Raw genomic sequence first — 25,780 nt, 5'->3', positions numbered from 1 at the left:
GATTACTCTAAGTGTGATGGATGACAAAGGGCAGGTTCGCGCGTGATTCGCGCGGGACATTTGCAGAAGCGACAAACGGTGCAATTTTACAATGAGACACGATTCGGCTGATGCTCTGCTCGGGACATGCGAAACGGATTCCTGAAATGGTGCATTTGGAGGAGATGCGTGGTCCATTAGTTACGAGTAATAATATATGTAGGTACTCATGAATATCGAAGTATTCAGTACTCAAGGTTCATTTCGTTAGAATACTGTAGTACCTACCTATTCTAAAAAGCATGTGTTTCATTTCATCCGCTCGCAATACTCTTATTCAAATCAGCGGCGGATCCAGAGGTAGGGGGGGGGAGGGCACCCCCTCAAGGGTAAAATCGCTGATTTCGGGAATTTTGCGATTTTCGACCTTATTCTGCGATCTTTGAACGTTTGCAGCTCACAGCAACGTTAACCGATTTTGATGAAATTTTCAGCATGTATATAACATAGTTAAATCGACAAACGGATTTTTTGAATTTTCATTACAGGCTCAGAAAAAAGTTGAAAAACCACCTTTACTATTTTCTTTGCTATTCCGACCAGTTGCAATTTTTTTTCAAATCGACGAAACACGTCACTTAGCAAACTAATCAATTCTAAAAAAATTATGCGATTTTAAAGGTTGTAAACTTTCTTTCGTCCGCGACTGCACATAGAATTGCTACATGAACCACAGTTGTGCTACCGTTGTAATTTTATTGGCTCCATGATTTTCACTGAATTCGATTTCGTCGCAAACTTTTCAGCTATGCCCCTTATACATTTATGTATTAAGCTTTGCAGGGTCCGTTGCTATCAAACCTTCGAGGGCTCCATTGGTTTAAAAGCGGGTGGTGTACAATTTTTTTGTAATAAAACATGCAAGAAATTACACAAATCTTGAAGAATTTAAATTCATTCTAAATAAAATTAAATACCATTATTAAACAAACTTTTAGTGCGATTTCTAATTATATCAAATGGGAAGTAGTAAATAAAAACTTCGCCAAAGCTCGCCCCAGTGTACAAGGTGTCATCCAAAAATAATGGTAAATTCTGCTTTTCCTACCGTTCCTTTAAAAAACAGTCCGAGGCAAATATATCACCGCAAAAACTACCTGAGTGAACTGTGCCCCCGTCAAACTGTTCGCGGCCACAGTGGCCACAAGTGGCGAGGAAATTCGCGAGGCTCACCAAACGGCGAGAAAAAGAGGACTCGTGGACACTGGAACTGTCCCATCTAACCGGAAAAAATTCGATTCCGGGAGGGTGCTCGCGCCGGTCGTTGGTCGTTCACCGCGAGGGATTCAATGAATGTACGTCGACAAGTTTGTGCGGCTTGTTAAATCGAGGGCTTTACGATCGACGCAAGCGATATCGCGCCGTTGGACAATCCTCGCAGAGGCTGAGCAAAAAAAATAAAAACGGAACAAGATGACAGAGGGGGGGAACAGTTGGGGCGAGATAAACCGACTACCGGAAGGGTGATCGTTGCCGTGAAAATCGAGTTTTACGAGTGCACCGTCGCCGCGACGTTAATCCGCACAGTTCCCACTCATTTTTCCAGCGAAAAAGCTCCGCTCCGTCGCGTTCACGCGGGACAGCGATCAACGAGTATTTACTGCACGTGAGAATAAAGACTCTTTTAAGCTTCCCACCGCTCGGAGATCGCGTCGAACGTTTCCAAAATTGCAGCTGCGAGATTACACACAGAGAATGCAATGTTTCCAGAGTTTCAGGCACAACATTGTAACGTTCCAGCTTTCTTGTGAGACGATTTCTTTAAGCACTTTTTTTTTAAATGTTTAAATCTTCTCGGGTTTACTCGGTGATAGCTATGGTTCTTACAATTTTGATTGTTAGCCGGGTTTTGCTGGGAGATAGAATTCCCGGATTCTTCTACTTTTCGTGTATTCGTGGAAATACGTTTTACTTTCTGATTACCTGGGATCGGAATTAGAAATTTGTTTAAAAATTTAAATATTCATCATTTGAAGTGGAAAGATTGCTCAGGATGGATTTCGATTGATTCAACGTATTGTTATGCCTGAAATATTCTTAACTATTTTGTATACCTATAGTGTTTTTTAATTTAATTAAAGCTGTTCTATGTGAAACTGTTATCTACATATTCATTGCGTATGAAAGAACTTAATGCACTGTGCTATATTATAATTTAATACAATTGCAGACTTGCTTTGAAGTAAGCAACAAACTCTTTTCAAGATTAAAATTGTGTAGAATAGATATTTCATTTAAACGGAGTAAAAAAATTATCCTAGAGGCAAATTGATAATAGATAATTTGTTGAACGTGGTTGTTAGGATTCATAACATCGTAGTTTTCTAGAAAAAGAAGCTCCTCTGAGAAGTGTTTGTATTTCGATTTTTGTATGAGTTTAAACGACTCTTGGTTGATGTTTAGGGAAAGGTAATATTGGAATGAACTTGATACTAAAGCCTAGCTACAGGGATGTTGTGAGGGAACTGTAGTAATTTTTAGACGATTAATTCTACTTTGTGATAATGGCAACAGAGTCTTCTAAAAATTAGATTTAACGTGAAAAGTTTCCAAGAAATATCTCTGCACATGTTACCATAAAGTTATAATAAAGTTAGTCACCTAACTTTATTATAAGCATGAAAAATGTGTTCAGAGAATTTGTTACCCCGAAAATGAACAATCTCTGTTATTAGGAATCACGAAGCTTACAATTCACGGCTAAAATCTGTGAAAGCCAATAAAGCACACTGTGACTAATGCTGAGTTTACCCCTGACGAGTGTTCGGCCGAGTGAGCCCACTGAGCCGAGCACTCGTCCAGTCTGAACGCATATTCTAGTACCCGGCCGAGTAATCCGGCAGGGAAGATTTTCACTCGGCCGAGTAGCGGACCGATGACTCGGCCCAGTCACTCGTCAAGTGTAAACCTCCCTTAATAATGACATTCTTTGAATATTAAATATAATATCTCAGTCTTATACCCAAATATCTTATAATTTAACCCGCACGTTATTCACCTATCTACTTCTGTTAACAAAATTTCTAAAAAGGAACGCGAGTATTCCAGCAAAATGGCAGGCACACAAAAATATCAGATATTTATAATTCAAAGGGAAGTCATCAAGCGCCTGTTTGCAAGTTACTAAACTTCCTCGCGAAAAGTTTGAGCACGTTTATTTTCACGCGTGTGTCAAAACTTCCGTTTCCGTCGCCTGGTGTCCAGAAATCGTGGCAGCCTGCCGCCTGACCTTATGTTACGGTGATTCGATTTAACGTCAATATTTGACGGAGGAATAACATTTGTCCGAACGGCGGATCTTTGGCCAGGGTTTGTCAATATTTATTACCGCCGGCGATATCGCGCGATAACGTGCTCACGTGGCTCTGTCGTTAAGCGTCAGCTTTCCTATCGTTTGCTCTAGCAATTAGTTGGCAAAATTTACTCGAGCCTGTACCAAGCTCGAGTTAATTTCATCGTGGGAGAGACGTTTGTAGGATAGACCTTGGCACAGAACTAATTAACGATTTCGATTTTTTTTAACTGCAACAATATAGCCTCGATTATTCGAGCACTGTTTAATCGAAGCTTCGAGTATTGGGCAAAATATAATGCTTGTTAGGACGCGTCAAATATTTTAATTTAAAAGAGTTGAGGCTATTTTAAAATTAATTCAATGTTACGACTCACATATCTAATTTGCTGGATGGAAAAAAATGAATTGTTTATTAAGTTGGCTCAAGCCTCTGTTTTTAATCTCTTTCAATCTCCTTCATCAAAATTTACCCACCTTCAAAATTTACCGCCCTAGGCTGCAGCCTAGTTACAAGGGATGTTCGGTTTTCTGAACACCCCTATTTTCTTTAAATTGTGTAGGTTTGTAAAGGACCTCAATAGAAGTCTCAGGGAAATTTTCGTTTCTGCGCATTATCGGTTCTTCGGGGTGAAAACACCCCTTAAAGATCAATGTGCGATTTCCTACTTTTCTGTGTATCTTGAAAACTAGTGATTACATATAAAAAAATTATTAGAATGAAAACTTAAAGGCTTGATGCTCTATAAAACTGTTCCGAACGCTTCTTTGAACAGTGCCATTTTTGTAATGCACATAAACTAAGAAAATAAATGCTTTAGCAAACGGTAAAAAATCGCAAAAATGTGGTATGTACTGACGTACTATTAATCGTGGTTGGACACAATTAAACATGAGATAAAATGAGGACAAAGTGGGAGGAATAACTCCAAACCTCGAAACATTATTTTTTCTGTTACGTGGTGGTCGCAAATATCACTGATAAAAGTATTATCTCTCATAAGAATTGAGAAAGTGCACATGATTGGCATTAATATAATAAATATGTTTATCCACGCGATTGTTCGATTGAAGTAAACAAGAGTGGCTTGCAGATACTTACGGCGCAGCAGTAAAATTATTGAATTACTATATCGTCGGATAGGTTTAATACACATATTTGTATTCATAATAGAATTCTGCATATTTCTTGACCCGATGGGCACGTCAAAATTTTTGAAAATAAGGGTGGTGGGTTTCCTTTCTAATTTAAACAACTAATTTTAAACATTTTGATTGCAATTTTATACAGCATAAAAAACTGTTAATAATATTTTTATATCTATTACAGTTTTCAAGATAAACCTACAGGAATGTAGGAAATCACACATTAACCTTTAAGGGGTGTTTTCACCCCGAAGAACCGAAAATGGGCACAAACGAATATTGAGGTCGTCTACAAACCTGCACAGTTTAAAAAAAAATCGGAGTGTTCTGGTAACCGAACATCCCTTGTTAGCTTATATCCAAATCCCCCCCTGTCCATTGAAACTTATTGTTCACGATGGAAGTAATAACATTGAATATTAATGATTACGTAGGAAGCAGACAATCCTTCGTTACTGCTCCTTATATTGCTGAATAATAAGAATATCATTATATCGACGTCATCCTATTAATATGACAATATCGATTTTATTAAAAATTAATTTGCAATTAGTTCACTATTATAATCACACGTTGAGTCGAACTATAAAAGCAGAATTTGCAATACAGATATTACTGTTCAACAAAACAACATTTCTACATTTCTATAATACTTCTAAACATTAATTTTTCATTGAAAAATTTATATAACTACCTGAATCACACATTTATCTACTGTAGTTCTTCCACGAAAGGGGGGTGTCATTTTGTACAGACTATAATTACCAACCTATGCAAGTCAATGAAGCGATTCATAAAAGGTGTGACACAGTTTGAAAGGGCGTAGTGAAAGATGCGTTTTTTTTCATGTTTTTAAGCACACGTGGAAATATCTTCAAAGAAGACCAGATTCTTTAAAAACACGGCCTCAATATAACGTTGCTAACAAAACGCGCTCCAATCTGATTTCACGTATGAATGAAGTGTACATTTAAAATTGCGCGTTGCTGCAGGTCGCTGATGGACACAGGTCCTTTCACTCAGGAGCCTTTAAAGATTCTTAACATTCAGGAAATTTGTGAACACGTCGCAGCTACGCGTAGCTAAATACGTATCCTTTTCAAACGTGACACCATCGAACGAATGAAATGCTTTCCCATTCGCAATTAATTTTCCCCACCGGGAATACGAAACACTTTACAGTTGTCTTTGGTTTTTAATGAAAAATTTGTCCGGCGACCTCGCTTAATTGAATTGACGCGGCTATCCATGGCAAAATCTTCGTTATTTCGAGGGATTATCATTGCATTACTACCAACGGGGACCTCCTTCCCGACGTGAATTAAAATTCACCGTTTTGTAATCGTTGCCTCTCTTAAAGGTCAGTTTGAACGCTGAATACGTTGCCATTTACGCGAGTGTCTTTTGACGTATTTCCGCGGACGTATTACAGTTGTTATTGAGAATGCAATAATGCCGCTGTATTGTGGCGAACACTGTGGAATTATTCCTAACAGCTGCGCGTAGTGCTGACTACATAATAATGCTGTCTACAGTTTCGAGGATAGAACGCCAAAAGAATTCTTAACGACTGTTAGGAAGACTTTTTCACAGGCATCTATTGAGCTTGATACGGAAGATGCGAAATACTTCGCAATATTAATATTGAAAGAAAAACTAGTGTTACGGAAGGAACGTAAACGTGATACTTTAGCATTTTTATGCAATCCTTCCAAACACTCTAATTTGTCACAAGTTCGTGATAATTTCTACTGGCTGGCGCTGCCAACCACTTGATTAATTTAAACCATCTAGGCCATCATTAAATCAATCCATCAGATTGGACAATTAACCCACCTAGTATATTCTTCAGAGTGAGTTAAACTTTGGCAAAACTTATGACGAATCAATAAATATAATTGCGCAAGCTGTTACCAATTTTGTAAATCGCAGAAGATTGCTCCCTACCAACTTACAATCACCAAACCATTTAGTCCCGACGGAACCTTCCTTTATGTAACTAATCGTTGAAATTAACAAAGCGTCTGCTTCTTGCCGTGGAATGAAACGCAGCACGACGCTTTCGCCATCGGTCTACCCGGTAAAATTCAAGCAGAAGCACAGAGTGGACTCACCGAAGGCGCAAACCGAGACCAGGATCCAGCGTATCGATCCCTTCATCCCGTCGATCTTCCCGTGGGGCACTGGCAGCAGCAGTAGAAACGCCTGGGGCGCCGCGGAGTAGCGCAAGATCGGGCGGTACACGTCGAAGTCGAAATAAAAAGGCGAACGTACGTTTACCGGCTCTGTTTTCGATTTGCGTCAAGCATACGCTCTCACTTATATTTAGGCGGCACTGCAATAATAGCACCGACCACGTTGAGGAAGGGAGGAACTGGAGAACGCGAGGAGAGGAACGCGACGTTCCGGTGGCAAGGTTCGAATCGCTGTCAGACCTCGGGCCAATCACGGCGGTCCCCCTTCCTCTTCCGGTACCAGACTATCCGCGGGTCTTCTCTTCAAACTCACAAGGTTCTCCCACCTTGCGTGGGCCAGCTTTTCCTCGGTACCCTTTGCCACGCACGGAATCTGGACTTGGGCTTCTACGATCGGCAGCGTTGCTTGTATTCTGCATCCGTGTGGGGATTGTTCTCAATGGGGAAGGGAACTGTGCAAAACCTTAATGGGGGAACGATACCTGTCATTTGAATTGGTTAAATATACTTGGAAGGAGTTGATTGGGGTATGTATCAAGTTGGTGCAAAAGGTTTGTCTACTTTAAATAAAATTATGAACGGTGTGGTTAGCAACTTGGTGTAGTCAAATAGAAATTGGTTGAGGAATAAACAACAGAATGGGATAAAGGTGAGAGACTTCGATATTCACTGTACTTTCCGATCTCCCGCTCGCTGCTTATTTATTTAAGTATATCAACTATTTTTTACATCATAACAGGTTCCCCCAGCGAAGGGTTCATTGCGAATGCTGTTCCAGAGTCCTGAATTCTAGGAGTTTGATATTCTATAAAGAAGATTCGAGAAGCTCATTCCCAGATGGAAGAAGTACCTATATCGATGCTCCTGGAAGTTGCTTCGCTTGACAAAAATTACTTCGCAACTGTATAATTTACTTTTCAACTTTCCTCAGCGAATACGACAAACCTTTTGCACCGACCCAATATGCTACGCGATATGCGACCAAGCGAAACGAGACCGCTTCACTTCGCTCCTCCGTAAAGGTCACCGAAGCGCAACTTTCTTCTGCCCAATAAATTCGTAACTGAAACATACACTGCACCTGTAACCGTCATTCACAATCAACATGGAGCGAACCTTCCACTCGTCAGCGGCGCTTAATTCCAACAGACAATAGGAAGAATATTCCGAAGACGATGAGACCAACGTCGGTGGAAGGTCAGTCCAGACACCTGTCACGCACTTGGTGCTTTCAACTTCGTTTCCAGTCGACCTTGAAGAGTTTCCTCTCCGTCGCGACGGGCCGGGAAGAGGCTCGGCCTAGGTACTCTTGACCGCCGCGGATCACCGAGAACCCGACACTTCCGCGAACAAGGATTCAACGACGAAGAGGCGAGTGTGCCGCGGAGTCAGGCATGCCTGCAGTTGGGAGCCTGCCTAGAGCGCTGTTTGAGCGACGGAGAAACGAAAGGCAGGAGGGCGACTGGTTCAGTCTCTAATTCACCGTCTCGCTGCCAGTCGTCTCTTCGCCCGCCTCCACCCCCTGCTCATCCTCCTCCGCCACCTACCACGCTGACATCGCCGGTGCCGTCGACGATCTCTTCCCCTCCTACGACTATACGTCGCCCCCGCGCGACGGCGAGGATTCACGATATTTTCGTATTCCCGTCGGCGGCGGCAACGGAGGCAAAGGGAAGTTAGGCCAGAAACTGTGGCACGAGTGGCTGGAGGATTCTCAACCCCTTTCGGGAGCCGACAACGAAGCTGCCTCGCTGTGACAGTTTCGTTATTTATATTCGCCTCGGCGTGGGCTGGAGCGCGTAAGGGTAACGATTCCTGACACAGCTTCCACGTTGTTACGTCATCCTGCGAGTAATGCGGTCCTTTCGGTATGTTCAGTGAGGATAAACAACGTTCTGTTAATGATTGATGAAGGCTGTACAGGGAGCCTCAGGACGGGAGGTCGATGATGTAAGATGTCGGTAAGGAAAAATGTTCGGATGTCGCCTTCTTTCGAGACAGGGAGTCTTTAGGGTTTGCCTTTCTCGCGTGGAATGAGAAATACTGCCCATGAATGAAAGAGACTGTGCGCCCCTCTCGCTCGTACGCAGTCCGTCTCATTCGTCGCGGCAACAGAAGTGGAGGGGATAGCCATCACCTTATTTCAAGCCAGAAACGCCGCGCTTCTTTCGAGACTTTACTGTATACAGGGGGTTTATAAAAATGTGGGAGATTTTTACAGGACCGAAATAATAAAAAGGGTTGGTATACGCAGGTCCGATAATAAGGTTTGCAGTTATAAGCATTTTTATATTCCGTAACACCGGCTTGGAATTAGGGATTGCAAATTTACCGATTTTTTCAGTTATCGGTAATTCGGTAAAATTCTCAATGAAAATCGGTTTACCGGTATTTTTTAAGGTATTGAAAACATAAGAGTAAATATTACAAAAAAGTTTTTAACTCAAATTGAGCATTATAAAAATATATGCAAATGGAACTATTCTGAACGTAAAATATAAAATGATTTAACACAAAATAGATATATTTGTATAATTAATAGCAATATTTATTAATATGGATCTTCACCACGAAATAAATGAAAGGAATCTTAACTCACATATATAATTAAATATTTTTTATTTAACAATTCTTTTTAACAAATAAGCACGCAACAAACATAATTTGTCTAAACTTTGGTCTCCCGATCGCGAGCTACTTTTTTTACAAAATAATCCAGCCACGGATAAAGCGCTCTCAGATTCTACACTTGTTGTTCGGGTAGTCACTAAGAAATCATGTGCCATTTGTATATATTTTCTCCTTACTTTTTCTACTTGAAAATATTCAGATTTTTAGTTTTCTTAGTTTTTTGCATCCTCTGCATGGCTTTGGCGCGTTTTCACGTCAATTTTTTTTTAGAAAATTAAATGTATTGCGAGTGTCTTCGAATGTTTCATTTGGAAACAAACCAAGCTGGGAGGTCGCTTTGTACGATTTCTACAAAACTTTCCCGATAGCAGTGATTATTGGAAAAGGTCTAACCGTCTTAAAGGGCCATTTTTTGTTTCTTGAATTACGTCCTTGGCAGCACATTTGTCCATATTTCTTTTTGTACTCTGTCATGAACCACCATAAGTAACCAATGAAGTATATTTTCAAAGATAATATTCAGAAATATATAGTTAGTTTTATAATGCATGAGGCTTATTAGTACCGCGTCTAAATGTCCACCGATTTATAATTGCCAGAGGAACGTGTTCTGTGCACGGGTCATTTCTGATTGGTTATTAACAGCGGCCGTAGGCATGACCATTAAGCGGATTTTGGCTCCCATCAAAGGGATTTGTTACTTCGACATTAATGGATACTCTGCGTTCCCGGTGGTCTTAAGTAGCACGCGAAATAGCCTTGTCAGATTTGCATCACTGAACAATAAATTGAACGATTTTAGCAAGGTACGAATTCAATAAGAACTTATCAGCAATAATAATAAACTTTTATCTCGTCGGCTTGTTGATAAAACTGACCCTCCAGTTTTTTTTAAAAAGTAAGGGTTTATTCTTTAGCGAATGCCAAAGAAGAGAATTCTCACAATAAGGATTTGTGACTACCTACCTCGTTTCCAATAAAATCTATTATGGAATTTTCAAAAACAGCGACCTATCTCACTTTGCATCACAAACGCAAATCAATTTTAAGTCCTAAACAATTAAGGGGTTGTACATAGTCAGGCCACTGAAAAGAGGCAGTTTGTGATTTTTTTTTGAAAAAGCGGAAGCATATATTTTAAATAGCCGCCATTTTGTTTTAAATTAATATTTCGGAAATTTCTTTCGTTAATCAGAGGATACATTAATATACTAACGAAATCCTTTTTGTCTTTTGATTTTGGATAATCTGGTTCCGAATGGCAGTGCTTAGGCAAATTTTTAAAAAGGCTTCTTGGTTTTCGGTTATTACTTTATTATAAACGTAAATATTTTTCTACGAAAAAATTACCATATGTTCTTTAAATGTTGCTCTTTTAAGCGCAAAAAGTTTTGTAAAAATAAATGCTTCTGCTTTTTCAAAAAAAATTCACAAACATTCGCCTCTTTTCGGCCGCCTGACTAGGTATAACCCCGTGATATAGGTACATAGATAAACTGAGTATCTTTCAATTTACGTCGATAATTTCGATAAAAATTTGGATTTAATATCGTTATATCTTTCTGACGCTGATTAAACTGATCGTGTACTATAACACTTGCTGCGTTGCATGAAAATCCTCCCCAGTGATGGACGTCTGTACAGAATTCTGAAAAATGGCACTGGAGCATCCGAATGCCTGAAAGAAAGTGAAAGGCACTTGCAGTTGTTTCCAAAGTGCAGAGTGTTCAACTCCCAACTTCAACGCTCTTGAAATTAAAAGTTTCGCCAGGAAAAGATTGGCCATGCTCGAAGCCGCGTGGAGGAACATTGACACGGTTAAAGTATCATCATTTATTTATTTCACTGATCATGACAAAGTAATAATCACATAAAGCTGTTAAAAGTAAAACCCCGTTATCACTAAATCGTGTATTGTATTTACAAGTATATAAGTTCGCGTCGTTATTTTATCATTCACCTTTCTCCGTCCCATTCTTGACCAACGATAAATATAATATATATACTTCTTCTTTTTTTCTTTTTGTTTGTTCTCTCTGACGTGTCTGTGTCGCTCTGCTTACAAAAATTAGGTAAGTAAAGCTAAAAACAGTATCTATCTTTCTCTCTATATTTCTCGGTTCTTTGACAAAAGCGCACGTAGAAATTCTCGCTCCCTTTCCAGCTTTTCTCACTCTCTCCCTCTCTCTCTCTCCATGTCTCACACGCTCTCTCTCTCACACACACAAACTGCCCGTCTGGCGTAAGAAATGATATTATTGGTACCCAAAACCCCGTTTAATGAAACCCATCAAATAAAATACTCTCTAGTTAACAATAAATTATTAAATATCTATTCACAAATATATGTATAGGCTAATTATCGTTTCATTACTATCATCATCACCGTCAACCTATCTTCATCCCTCGTCGTCACCATTGGTTATCCACTTCGATGCTACTTTGTTACACAGACAACGGCCTAAGGATCGCTCTTCACTCGCGTAAGTATGGGAGCAGTAAAAATAATTGCTCGTTCGCCGATTCGTTCGTATAGAAAGTGAGGGAAACGAGGATCCTCGTCGTTCAGTTTTTTCAGCGGAGTATTTTACATGACGCGTAGAACGTATCCGTGCACATTAACGGCAAATCACCGACACCCAACGTCCCCGTTATATTCTCGACAACTGCGCGAAGAATATACCTTTCCCTGTCGACTTTCTCAAATTTCCCTTCCAACTATAAAACAACACCCGCGGTCTCGTCGAACAAGATGCGCCGCTTTGAAATAATCACAACAGACGCAAGGCTCGCGGCAAACAATTCCACAGTATTGTATCCTCACGTCCCCCGCAATCGGACCATAAAGAAAGCCCGAACGCACTTACGTCTAGAATAATTTCAAACGCTTTCCAGGCACCTGTTTTCGTGATTGTATAGTAAACGTTTCGACGAACAACGTTTCTTTAAAAGCTAACGAATCGAAGGTAACGAATCGCCTCACCACGCCAGTAACAGTAAACGGTCTATGAGCGATTGACAGAATTAGAACTATGCGGAGGGACGAACGAAATCGCTCGGAAGCGTCTCGACGACGACAAAGGAAACTCTTCGATCGGAAATGTGCTTCTTCCTCGTGTCGCTCCGCTTCCCAGCGTCTCGGTCTCCGTCGCGTACAAACAAATGGGAAAAGAACCGAAACGTAGGCAAATATATTTACTCCCGTGTGTGTTCGTGTGTGCCTTGCCTCTGATAGGCAAAGGGGGCGAAGTGTACTGTGTATAATATATTAAGTAACTTTCTGGCCGTCTTAATCATCCACGAGTGCGATGCTTACTGATTGTTTGGAAAGTGGACACGGGAAATTTCACGGGGTCAGTCTCCTTCGCGAAGTACACGCCTTCATTTGGCAATTTCCCGCCTCGTGCGCTGCGTCGGAATGCGAGAAACGATGGCTAAGCAGTTGCGAGTAAATGGACCCTTTAACGGCCCCCAGTTTATTCTACCCACAAATGCACTCTGTTGAATTTTATTGCGCTGGTGGAATATTTACTTGGTTCCAGGAAGACGGGGGAATCGTTGGGGATTAATCAGGAAATGGATTGGGGAGTGAATCGAGATTTGATATGTCACGAGCTTTACGAAGAATTTGGGAAAACAGCAGCTGCTTTGCAGAAGGTAATTTTCAAACAGAACCACCTATCTTTCCACAAGGAACCACGCATTTGCGTTTTATTTTACAATTCCGCGAATGCGCAGGTATTTGTGTACGGTAGCGCGGAGTTCTGGGTTGTTAGTAACTAATTATATTCAACAGGCCGACGAAAGACTTCCTCAACGTTTCTCAATTTACGTGATTTTCCTAGGGCCACTCCGAAGATTAAACAAGTGTTTCTGCAAGTCCCAAAGAATCTTTATAGTCTGATTATCGAGAGTCGAGTACCATTGGTTCCTCCTTAAACCACGCTCCGCCTCAGGTCTGAACTCTCGAAAGTCAGACTACAAATGTCTCAAAGCCAATGATCCCTGCGTGTATCCCTAGAATTCCTAACTCCCAAGCAACCCTGCTCATTTCCCGCAATCGAGCGCAGCCCCACGCAGTGAAAACGAAACGCATCCGCCCCGAACGCTTCGCGTTCGACGGGAGCGCGTTCCGCTCGAATTTACAAACATCTCTTGCTCACACTCACACGCACACACACATGCTCTCTCCCTCTCTTGCGCGCGTTCGTTGCAAAGCCTATACAATTACGCCAGTACCGCTACAACTCTGCTCTACGCCTCGTACCTCGTATAGAATATGACTTTCTTTTTTTTCCTTTTAAATCTTTATATACAGGCTAGTTTTATCGGCTGCTATGTCGTTCACTAACTACGGACGCGACGGTATTCGCGCTGCTTTTGCTTTCCCCTCTCGGCACGCTCGCGCGCGAACGCGAGCGCTTGAATCGCTCGGCACACAAAGGAATAGGCTTCGCTTCTGTTACATACAATTGCGCCGGAAAACTCCAGATGAGTGGCTGCACGTTAGTCCCGTAACAATAGCGGACAGAGCTTGTGACCCCCGATGGCCGAGAGCCTTCCTCGGCGTCCACGGCGGACGAGAAGGCCATCGAGCGCGGGAATCGATGCAACGGTGATCGCGAACTTCGCTTCCGCGAAGGGCTACTCTCTGCCGGGATCGTTTATGTATAGGTTCGTGAACGGACGATGGAATTACAGCTACGCAGAAGGACGAGGGAATCGCTCGGAAGCGTCGCGACGACGACGAGGGGATTTTTAATGGAAATGCTTCATCGGCAGGGGCGGATTTGGAGATTTGGCGCCACGCGGCTAACAAGCGTCTGCTAGCTTCTCCGGGAAATATAAAAAAATTTCGTTTGGAACAGTTGAGACAATTTTAAAATTAATTCGATATCACAACTCACATGCGAGTTATTGTCGAAATAAAAGTGAATTGCTTTTAAAGTTGTCTCGAGCCTCTGTATTTGAACCTTTTTCAATTTCCTTCGCCGCAAATTCGCAGCCTACTTAGCCCACGTACAAATCCGCCCCCGTTCATCACTCTGCTCCACTTACCAGGATTCCCTCCTCCATTGAATATGAAAGAGAAGGAAAGAAGCCCTTCCGTTAGGGTCGGAATAACGTGTTTTTATTCTGGAAGGTGATTCACCTACGTAATTGACGTGTGCGATGGCGTTTGTTTGAGAAAGTGGGAGTTACGTGGGTTCTACGGATGCCCAATTGTTGGCTGCACTAATTTCACGGAGGGTTGGACCGTATTTCGGATCGGGTTTCGTATTGAAACTTAGGTCTCTGCAAGGTTTCAGGTATGTGGTATTATAGAGAATTAGGTTCATAAAAATTCAATGACAGAGAGCCGCGTTTCAAACTACGAAGTTATACAGTAAAGTTTATCTTCAGGCTTGAGCCTCTTTGAAGTTTACTCTGCGAGTTACGCCGCGAGTACATGGAAACACGCACGATTTGCAATTCGCTTTGAAACTCGTCGGGCGCAGGGACAAAGGGTGGAGGGTAGTTGCGGCTACGCCGAGTATAACCGCATTTATGCGGCAGGTTTCTGTAAACTTTGCAATCGCATTGTTTAAAAGAGTTCCTGGATTTGCCTGTACCTCGCGCCGAGTTGCGGTGAGTCAGTAAATAATTTTTTAAAAAAACGACGGATATACGGTAGCTTTTCAAGGCTTCAATGACTTTAAATAAACGAAGCTTTTGTTCAGTTAGAAAATGTTATTGAAAGCCATATTCAGGTTTGAATAGTCGCCAGAGGAATGGTAAAATACGTGCAACTGGGGACTTTAAAGCCAAGGAAGGTGGTGACCAAGAAGAAAGGTGAACTGTTGGATGAAGAGGATACCCAATATAAATTCCAAGCAACCTTGCCACCTTCGTGATAATTCTACCTAGCGACAGCACAGGTTGCTAATTTCATTGCCACTAACGAGTGCACCTATGCTATCAGCAAAGAGTTACCCTTCGCGCGCTTAACTTATCTGAAAATCCTAAGAAAGTCGATGCTAATGAACAATTCCACGATTGGTATTGGCTCGCTGCGAAAACTGTCGCTTCAAACGGTCGCGACAGATCGAACGAATATTTCCATTGGCGCTCCCTGCCACCGAGATTATCGAGGCGCAGTGATCGATTATTCAAAAGTAGAAAATGTTAGAAAAAGCCGCGAACAGGTTTCGTCTCGGTGGAGTCTGAAAAGTGGCGAAAAGTTGACAGTGGGCGATATCGCGGTCGATCGCGAGGGATCTGTGCCCAGCATTATCGATCGCTCCTTTCGGAGGACTGCTTTCGTTTTGTATCGTAGTGTGCTTTTTTTCAACGCGGTCGTTACAAATTCGAATCGTGACAGAAAGATATTTAGATGCTCCTCGAGCAACATCCCCGAACCAATTTCTTATTACCATTATTACCATGCTTGTTATATATATATGTATAATTATCTATTATTTTTTTTCCATCCCTTCTGAATCTCGGCGTGCCACGTTTTCAAGCTCGAACGGAAGGAAGAAGAAAAGGAGAAACACATTTTAAACCCGACGACTATCATCGCCGGCGATCACCACTAAATCTGATCGAACGTTATTTGGTTACAAAATCCCCTTCGAATGGCTCCGGGAGGGTGGGCCCATTTTGTGCCGCGGGCGAAAAAAGAAATCGGCGAAGCACTCGCGCTCAAGCAAAGAATGAACTTCGCTCCCTCTATTTTACCTTTCTTATTTTTTTTCTTGCCACTATTGAAATCCTCTCTCGCATTCGCACTCCCGTTTTCGCTATTATAGATCCTCACGCACTCGCTCTTTATTTTTTTTCTCGCTATTTACAGAACACCTGCGTGAACCGTGTGTTGCTTAAATAACGTTCGTTAATCGCCTCCCCTATTACCACGTTTTACCTAAAATAATTATTTTAACTGTATCAACCGCGGCCGACACGCGGTGCCCGATAGCTCGAACTGTATCGAGGCGAGTCCCACCGCGGTGTCGACCCGCTTCTCCCCCCTTTCGTCTCTCAATTTGCTCCTCTATTGTTCCTCAGTGTCTTTATGTAGTAGACGGTGTGTGTATCCTGACTCTCTTTTTCGCGTTCGAACGTCCACTTTACCCTGCCGTGCACTGCCGCATTTTCATCATTTTTCCCCCATTTTTTCCATTTTTTTTTTTTTTTTTTTGATAAACTATTCTGCTCCGGGTTAGCCTCCCCTCCGTGCCTCGTGTCGTTCCGTTCCCTCGCGTCCGACGGGGGATCCGCGATGTTACTATGACAGTCTTGTTGCGTTGTCGATGCGATGCTCTCTCGAACTGCGAGGCTTCGTCACGAATTATAAAGAGGGGGCTGGCCGGTACAGAGGGTTGCCCCTGATGGGAAGCACGTGGGCCTCGGAGTTGAACACCCATTCGTCCAAGTTTATGAGGTCGTCGTCGCTGAACAGCAGGTATAGGTACTGGAACAGACCAAAGTATTGATGTATCAATTATTCCCGGACGTACCATTCATTAGTTTACTAAGGTATAGCCCCTATCAGCATCTGTGTGCCTGTAATCGAACGGTTGCTGTCGGTTCTCCCTTTAAAAATGAATAAAGGTGTTGGACTAAACGGGTAAAAATTGATGCTGTCAGAATTTCGTAATTTTTGGTCCAATAAATTATGAGACAGACATCCGACGTGACAATAGTCAGAGTATATGCAGGAAAGAATAAATATGTTACTCGATCCGTTGAACTGAACAGTATAAATTTATTACACTATAAAATAACTTGTTTAAATTGAAAAAGAAATATGTAAATAATTTCTTAGCTAATAGGTCGATGACGGAATATACTTTTCATATAATTTTGTCATGAATACTTGTGTCATATTAAAAAAATTAATCTAATTGTAAAACTGGATCTTCCTAGTATTTCATTTATTAATTTGCCAAATAGTGTTCTATTTTTGGATGTTAGACACTGTGTACAGTAGATCGTGGTTACTTAAATATGCAGATTATGGTGATAAAACCAAATGAAAGTAGCGTAAAAACAGTGTAAATCAAACTAAATATTATTATTCTTGCGTTATTTTTGTTGCGCTAGGAAAATCTGATGAAAATTTACCAGCATACATAATAGTAATCAGATGTCATAATGTTTCTTCATTTTAAAGAAGTAATTCAAGCTAAAAGTGGTTAATACAATAATAATGCACTATTTCATGAGAACTTTCAGTAAATGTTGTTAATAGTGTTAATACAATCCTGATGCTTGCATTGGAATACCAGATATAAGTGGAAGGCACCTGCATTTGACAGGCCTATGTCCTATCACAGTAGTATAGCACAGCTTTGGTCAGCCACCACTACGTATGTATGTATATATTTCCAAATAGCCATTCTTAAATATCCAACATACTGAAATTTAATGAATGCTAAACTACTTTACTGAATGCTATATAACGATGCTCTCTGTCTATGCATATTCTAATTAATTAGGCAAGTAGCACACCTGAAAGTAATTGGAGAAAATAATGTTGGTTGTATACTATATGTGTATCAATGGTACGTAAACAGTAAAAAATGTCGCCATTGATGTTCTTTGATAAATGTGCCAACAAAGTTCTTCCACCGTATCTAGCTTTTTTTTTTATTATGCTTACAGACTTGAGACGGAGTAATTTGCAAGAACCACAGAGGCTTTAAAATATCCGGGTGATCTTGGCAAGAGGGAGGTTTAATGAGATTCCTCGAGGTCCCGTGGGATTCGGATAGCAATTAACTACGAGTTAATAAGTTAATTAACTTTTTAACGCACTGCCTGTTATGGGCCATAACGATCGTGTACCTTCGTGCTCGCATTTCATTTTTATAGTTGTTGCTCGATCCTCTCCCCCATGCAACATTACCAAAAGCTTCGTTATTCCGTGAGGAACTTAACGAGGCAGTTCCGCGTTCACGGTAATGCAACTTTAAACGTTTCAGACTTCGCGAAGTCCGGGAGAAATATCTCGTCCAAGCTGTTGGCTTGGCGAGAGGTCAAATGAAAAGTGACCCGGGCGAAAATTATTTGAATTACACCGCGCAAAATAATATTTCATATAAGAGATCGTTGTGCATTCTTAATAATCTAAGGCCTAAATAAACTAAAATTAGGAAAACTCAAAAGTACTGGTGTTCAAGAAACGGCGGAGTAAGGAAAAGGAAAACGAATGTAAATCGAGGGAGGAGGAAATAGAAGTTAAAGAATTTGAATATCTAGGGTACGATTTCGAAAAAAAAGGAGGACCGGAGGAACGCGATCCACCAATGATCGCGATGAGACAAACTTCGGGATTAAGAGAAAGAAATTTCAACAATAACTTGGAGAGTAGAATGATATTTTTTAATAGTTTGGTTAAGGAACGTTGTTTAGTTGACGAACATAATATGAATTACGCAATTGTTATGCAAATATACATACATATATATATATATATATATATATATATATATGTATGTGTGTGTGTGTGTGTGTGTGTGTTCTCTGCAGTGGTAGTTTTATTTCCAATATAAACCCAACAATAAAGTAAATATAGAGAAAAGAAAACGCGGTGGTCGAATAAATTTAATGTCCACACTACTTGCTTCGGTACTCACAATACATGCATTTCTGTACTTCTTTACTTTGAATGCCAATTCTCTATACAAATTAATATTTAAATGGCGCTACTGAACTAGCAAAGAAACCCACACGATTGTAAAGAATTACAAAAATCAGAAACTTTAGATTCATTTTCGAAAATGTCCCGAACCAATTTGAGACATAAAAGAGGTGACGAGACAGACGTAATATTCGATTTCTCTTTAAATCAGCTTACCAGGGTTACATAAAAATTGCCACACACCCTTCGGTCGGAAATTACGGTATAGACTTTACATTGCCCTTTTATGGGGAAATAATGGTGCGCCCACTGAACCGTTCCCTACCTTTAGAGTCTCGGCGAAGAAGTAGCTTTGCTGAACGTCGTCCTGCGGCGGATCACTCATGTAAACATTGTGAAGTCCGGTGAAGCCCCCAGGAACACGACAGTATTTCTCCAATGCCTGTACCGCCTCCCAGCCCCACTCGCGGTATTTCGGGTCTTTTGTCAGCCGCCACATCACGAAGTACGATTCGAAGGTCTGAAAGGGAAATGTTTTACCTCAGAATTTGGAGCGCGCCCTTGTAACGTTTGCCAGGCGAGTGACGTGAAAAAGGACGGATTGAATATTTTAGCTTCCATTACTAGCCGGGAAAACAACCGGGAACAACGCGTTCGAGCGTTCCTTTCCGAGTCGTTTCAACGCTCGTTTGTTTCCCTTCTGTATGCTTTTTAGCCTGCGACAGTTCAGACAATAGTGGGGGATTTCATTGAACGGAAAAATAAGACGAAATACAATGAGACTCTATTGGCAAAAACACATTAGAGAAATTATGGAGATTGTATTGATAAAAATCCATCGAAGAGATAAATTGAGATTGCAGTGATAAAAACAGATTGGAGCGATAAATCGGGGTTAATTAATTAGTAAAATGTGTACGCTACAAAAAGAACACGCTTTTATCTTATTTTTGCCCCACTAAGGGTTTGTAACGTTTAAATCGACTGAATTTGGTAAAAATATGTCCACGTGATACTAGTAAATTTCATACTTAGTCTCTAAATCAGATAAATTGATAAATTTTATGTTTACAACAATCCCAGTTGCCAAAGCCTGCAGTAGGTGTTATAAGATAATCGATAGTGCATCTTTAAAATGGCCACAGCAAAGGAGTAACGAAGAATAGAAGACAAAATAGACGTTATATTGCGTTATTGCTTACGAATTTAATCGACATATATCTTTGCACTTGAGTGAGTCGAGAAACTTACTTCTGGTCGGAGGATATAATATTTCTCGCCGTTCTTTAAGCTCTTCGCTTCGTTGCCCTCCATAAAGTGGAAAGCTTCTGGGCCGAGCTTCGTGTTGCTCCGATCGTAGGATTCGTGGCACGTGTTTGTCAAACCAGCGGCTATCGTCATGTATCTTTCAGACAATTCGTTATCCGAAGTTTTGGCGCCCAACGCGAACATACCGCCTGAAAAGAAATATGCACTGATTCGTTTCAAATCTTTTGACAGACGGTAGAAAGGAATCTTAAAATATCACCAGCGACAAACGTTTGAACATCCAAAAACATCCCTTTGCGTAATTCAAACATCCCCCAGTTCTCAATATATTAAATCGTACTCACAAAGGAGGACAATAATTTAACCCTTGTATGACCAACACAAGGATATTGAGGTAATCTCGTGGGTCACAAAGAAAAGCACGATATAAAAACATGGAGTTTGAGGAGAATACTATGCGAGTAAGGGAGGTACTGTAAGGGGGTCAGCTTGTTTTAAAACTCACCAGCGAAACACGCCAGATGACCCATTTTATGCTCTGGCCTGTCGTACTTCATGTCTGACACGTAGAGCAGCTTGCCTGGTGACGTCTTGATCATGTGTTGATCTATCGCCGCGATCGCTTCGTCGTACATTTGACGGGCCTCGACGTCCTCCTTGCCGGACTGAATCCAGGCCTTCAGCAGGTACTCGTAGAAGCTGTCGCCGAGACCTCCCAGCGACATGTGATCTGCATTTGACAGGGGGAAGGCTTTTGTAAATTGATTTTCTACAGAGAAGTGTTGTGATCTGATGTAAAATAATTTAATAAACGAATTCTCTATAAAGAGAGATATTTTTTTTAGTTTGTTTAAGGGCGGTTATTGCTGATTGAAATTTTCGTGCGTCTGCGCTGCAAGTAGATTATAAATGAAACGGGCAAGTAGAAGCGCCCAATATGCAGTCAGACAAATGCCTATAATCCTTCGCGTTGCAGATGCGTGTAGCCTGGTTGCGCTATACATACTGTTTAATTGCCACAAGTAAATAGATTATTCTAATATTGAATACCCTGCTTGAAGTACCTTATTTAAAAAAAATTCATTGCTTTCATTTCAACGTAAAAATTGAATGGCTAAAGCGCTCTCCTCGCTACTTTGCGTTTGTGAGCTTGCTGTGCTTTTAACAGCGCATGGCTGTTTCACTCATCAAGAAATAGACTTTGTAGTCTATTGTACGCACATTTGTATGTAGGTACATGTTTGAGTAAAACTTTCATATTTAAAAATGACACGACGTACGTTTCGCATTTCACATTTCGAATGACCTGCGCGCTTCTCCCTAGAAAAAATTATATCCCCGAGATCAAACGGACATTGAGTAACAAAACTTTTACGTCTCGTTTCATTTCAAAGGTACGTATCACTGTATAATACAAAAACTAAAAATATGCGGGATATAAAGGTCAGAGAAATCTAATATTCGCGAGGTAACTCGCACAATTGTATATATTCTAATATTGAAACAAAGCCTGTCACGTTTCGCTAATTCTAGCGTTACAACTTTAAGGGATAATTCAGTGACGGTTGATAACAATACACGACGTAGAATCGAGTACCTAGTACTTATTAATACTTTATCTCAAGAAAAAAAAAACACTATACGTTGATCTATACTGGACCTTATCCAATTTAAGTTTCGCGACGATTCACGAAATCTCTAGAACTTCTACTGCAAAAGCACTACTGCATTTATTCCATAGCAGCCAGTGGAAGATGCACAAAATAATTCGCGTCTAAATTACGAATGAAATTCGTAGAAAACGAAATTTCACTGTCTTCGTTTCTTTCTGTCGCGTTTCGTTGAATCTGATTTATCTCCTCCCTATGGGGTCGTCCTTAAATTGCGTAAGGCTTTAGGGTGGGGGGGAGGGGATCGCGAATTTCTTACGTTTTTTTACAAGGGGTAGGGGGGAATCAGCTGGCGTTTTACGTAATATTTTTTTAACCTAATTTTCAATAAATACAAATTCTATCATTAATGTTCTGGAGAAGTAGTTTCAGCTTAAATTTCCCGAAAGCGAGTTCAATGAATTATACAAACCTTTAAAAGAATTGTAATAACTGAAAAAATTCAACGTAAAAAATATTATGTAAGGAGGGGTTGCAATACCAAATCTTACGAATTCTTATACTGGGGGAGGGAGGGGGTAAGACATCGCCAAAATTACCCTTACGTAATTTAAGGACGGCCCCTATGCATGCTCATCGGAACCGCGCCTTTGTCGTGCAATGGGATTCAATTTCTGGTTCAGTGGCAAGCTACGGTCGTCGAGGGAGCAGGAAAACGAAAGTACTCGACGTTCCTCGCAACGCGAGGGGATAGCTGTGTCGCGAAAGTAAAACTGCTCGAGTTCTTCCCTCTTTGCACCGCTCGCTCTCAGACGAAGTTGTTGGAAGAGTCCTCTTCTCGGTACAAAAACCTCACCGATATCCACGGAGAATCGCAACCCCTGGCTGTCCTCCCTGCTCCTGAATACCTGTAGAGCCGCTCGCGAGTTAAGTGGTCGAGCATTTTGCGGCTCGTCATAATGAAGCATCACTTCGATTCGCTGGCGCGTACTCACACTACTCATCCAGCGATATCTATGAACGCGGACGAACGAACTCCTTTCTTCTACAGGTCGATTTTATTAATCACGATTGCCCTTCCAACGCTGAAAGCGGAAATTCTATATAGCACTATCTTTGTGTCAAGTACTGATTGAAAGTGCTCCGAGGATTTCACTTTAAGGGTACTAGGCAGCATTTCTTTTTCAATTAAGGGGTTAGACTACTGTAAAACGATCGAAAAATCGTATTTTTTTCACTTAAATGTTAGTTCGAAATCTTTAAAATGACATGTAAAAAGTTTGAAATATAAATATAGCTTACTTTTGGAGATAGGTACATAGCCGAACGCACACTCGAATGTCTGCGTTAGGAGGTACACTGTTTAGGAAAGACCATCAGTTCGGAGCCACCTTATGACATACATCTATATATATTTTCTGAATTTTATAATGGTTTTTAATGCTTTACAATATGTCAGAATCAAGTGTTAAACCGCAATTTAATCGGCTGAGTAGTTTCTCTACATTTTGCATCAGGAGATTACCTATTTTTCGGGCTGTCACAGTAGTATACCCTCTTAAGGGGTTAGGCCAGCTTTTTCAAAAAGCTTCTTTAATGATCCATCTGTAGCGTCATTTATAATGCATACTTTTGCCTAAACAAACAAGTTTCTTTAAACATTCTGATGTTAATAAACATTATGTCAAAGAGCAAGTCTCAGCTTCACTTTATTTCTTTGTAATTAATTGAAAAAGAAATGCTTCATTTTCGACAAAAACGACTGCCTACTTAGTACCCTTAAATGAAGAAAACTTAATAGAAACGCTTTCCTTGGTTCTTCTCGGTTGATTTCTATACAAGTGAAAAATTCTATACAAAAACACAACGTACTCGATAACCACCATCGTATCGTGCCATCTTAAAAAATCTCGACAATTCAAGTTTCCTCGATTTCCAATATTTTCCAACCACGAAATTCTTCACCGATCGTGTCTACTTTGCGTTCCCCTACCACCCCCCTTCGCTTATCAGAATCGGAGTGTCCATCCAGGTGATTAGTTCGCCGAAGGATCCGAGATGGTTGACCAGAGCCAAGAGCAGCCCCGCGATACCGGAGGTTCCTCAATGGTACCATAAATTCAGGATGACTCGGAGCGTGACGGTCGCCGTGGCGAGCGAGGGGATAAGAAAGAAGGGGGCACGCGAGGCAAGACGGCGCGAGAAGGACGGACGATCGGTTCCAGGAGGATGATAAATATTCGAGGCTATCGTCATACGCGCAACGGGGAAATACGGGAGGTGCGCGAAGTCGGCGTAGCACCGAGAGAAAAAGAGGATTTAGCACCTGAGGGGATACGCGGCATGATAAATGCGATATTCGGGGCCGTGCAAAGAGATCTCGGCAGCGGCGTCTTCTCGAAAGGCGGCGGAAGCACAAAAGGAAGCCGAAGGGGGACCGTGAAACGGGAGCAGCATCCCTTTTCCTCCTTCTCCTTCCTCCCCCTACCCCCCTCGGCCCCGCTGTCGCGTCGAAACTATTCTCACCGATATAATTGATAGCCGTCAGATTAAAAATCTATTTTGCCCCGAAATTCACCGGGCGCGACAAGATTTATTAAATGAAATTACTGTAATAAAGCATGGGCCGGCTACATTTACATCCGACTCTCTTGTTTTTTCTACTCCCTCTCTCTCTCTCTCTCTCTCTCGCTCTCTCTCGCTCGCTCGCTTTCTCTTTCTCTCTCGTTGCCCCCGCATGGCGTAAATGTTTCTCAACTTGTAACGAGCGCGTCAGTTTCTTGATCTTTTTTATCCATTTTGGTTTTGTGTTTTGACCGGTCGCTTGCGGGATGAATGATTTCATCGGAAACGACGCTCGCTGCTCTTATTCGGCTGCGGTTAAGCGTTTGCCCGCGGTTTTTTGAAAGACGGCTTTTATTAAGCGAGCTCGATATTTATGAGGCTCTGTTGCATATTGCAAGATAATTGAATCGATAATTTCGAAAGGAGGATAGGTACTCAAAAACTAATTTCACAGGAAATGAAACAAGAGTTTAATGTTTCATAAGTTAATGTTAGAGTAATCAAACTCGGTTGTGTTATTCTTTGATTGTGGATCTTGTGTTCAGTGAAATTTCATTGATTTTAAAAATTATGAAGGTGGTCAAATTTCATTTCTTGTTATTTGGACTTATCCCATTTTCGAAATATTTTTTTGGGGGGGAGAGGGCCGAGAACGTCAATTATTGCGATTGCAGTTAGTAAGATCGCCTAAGGTCGCCTAACTTCGTTAGAAACGTCGGTCTCCCGAAGGTTAAGGGGAGGTTCCGGTCTAACAGTAGATTTTTTTTTATTTCATTTTTCGAACGTTCAACCTTTTAGGCATACGTGTTTGAAAGGATTTGTTGAAATTCGTAAAATTTCCGAAGTTATAGGCATTTGAGTAGCGCGTTTTTCTCGAAACTTTAAACGCGTTTTTCTCGAAACAGTGTTCTCAAAACGGTGGGACCTGTATCTCCAAAAGTTATTATCCGATTCGACTGAAACTTTTTTTATTGAGAAGAATATACTTCTGGCTAGGGGGGATACCAGAAAAAAATACAAAAATTTGAAAATTTATAATTTTCAAAGGCGTTGAAAGGACGAAAAATATAGGGGAAAAGTGATTTCAAACTTCAAGTGTCGTTATTTTCTTAAAAAATGTATTTTTTGCATTTTTCTGGTTTCCCACCTAGCCAGAAGTATATTCTTCAAAATAAAAAATGTTTCAGTCGAATCGGATAATAACTTTTGGAGATACAAGTCCCACCGATTTGGATACATTTTTTGACGCCTTGACTTTAACGACTCCCCAGTGCCGTCTGCAATGATTAATTATAAAACGAAAAATATATTCCTGTAGCTTAAGACATCTTTAATACAATGCAAAAAGTCCCATTAAATTAAATATAGTAGTTTTCCTTTAATTAATTCCTAAATATCACCTATTTTT

At 41.0% G+C, this 25,780-nt stretch overlaps 2 protein-coding genes across 6 annotated transcripts in view; both read right to left on the bottom strand.

Moving 5' to 3' along the window:
• Positions 1–8,097, bottom strand: part of LOC143371403 (xaa-Pro aminopeptidase ApepP) — a 56,831-nt gene extending 48,734 nt beyond the window's left edge. The window contains exons 1-2 of one of the 5 annotated variants that reach the window (XM_076816542.1): positions 7,747–8,097; positions 6,592–7,154 (exon numbers count right to left, since the gene is read on the bottom strand). In XM_076816542.1, the coding sequence (XP_076672657.1) occupies positions 6,592–6,637 (46 nt within the window). In that variant the 5' untranslated portion in view covers positions 6,638–7,154; positions 7,747–8,097. Of the gene's footprint in view, positions 1–6,591; positions 7,453–7,746 lie in introns of those variants that run through there. The other 4 variants (XM_076816541.1, XM_076816545.1, XM_076816544.1 and 1 more) reach the window with 4 other exon arrangements.
• A 3,024-nt stretch (positions 8,098–11,121) lies between these two features.
• Positions 11,122–25,780, bottom strand: part of LOC143371406 (mannosyl-oligosaccharide alpha-1,2-mannosidase IA-like) — a 109,150-nt gene continuing 94,491 nt past the window's right edge. The window contains exons 4-7 of the mRNA XM_076816549.1: positions 20,703–20,927; positions 20,180–20,385; positions 19,254–19,448; positions 11,122–16,756 (exon numbers count right to left, since the gene is read on the bottom strand). Coding sequence (XP_076672664.1) covers positions 16,634–16,756; positions 19,254–19,448; positions 20,180–20,385; positions 20,703–20,927 — 749 coding nt within the window. The 3' untranslated portion in view covers positions 11,122–16,633. The remainder of the gene's footprint in view (positions 16,757–19,253; positions 19,449–20,179; positions 20,386–20,702; positions 20,928–25,780) is intronic.

This window comes from Andrena cerasifolii, chromosome 7, assembly GCF_050908995.1.
Source record: "Andrena cerasifolii isolate SP2316 chromosome 7, iyAndCera1_principal, whole genome shotgun sequence".
Classification (NCBI taxonomy): Eukaryota; Metazoa; Arthropoda; class Insecta; order Hymenoptera; family Andrenidae; genus Andrena; species Andrena cerasifolii.
The sequence above is the reverse complement of the archived record's forward strand: the minus strand, read 5'-3'. Positions and strand labels throughout refer to the sequence as shown.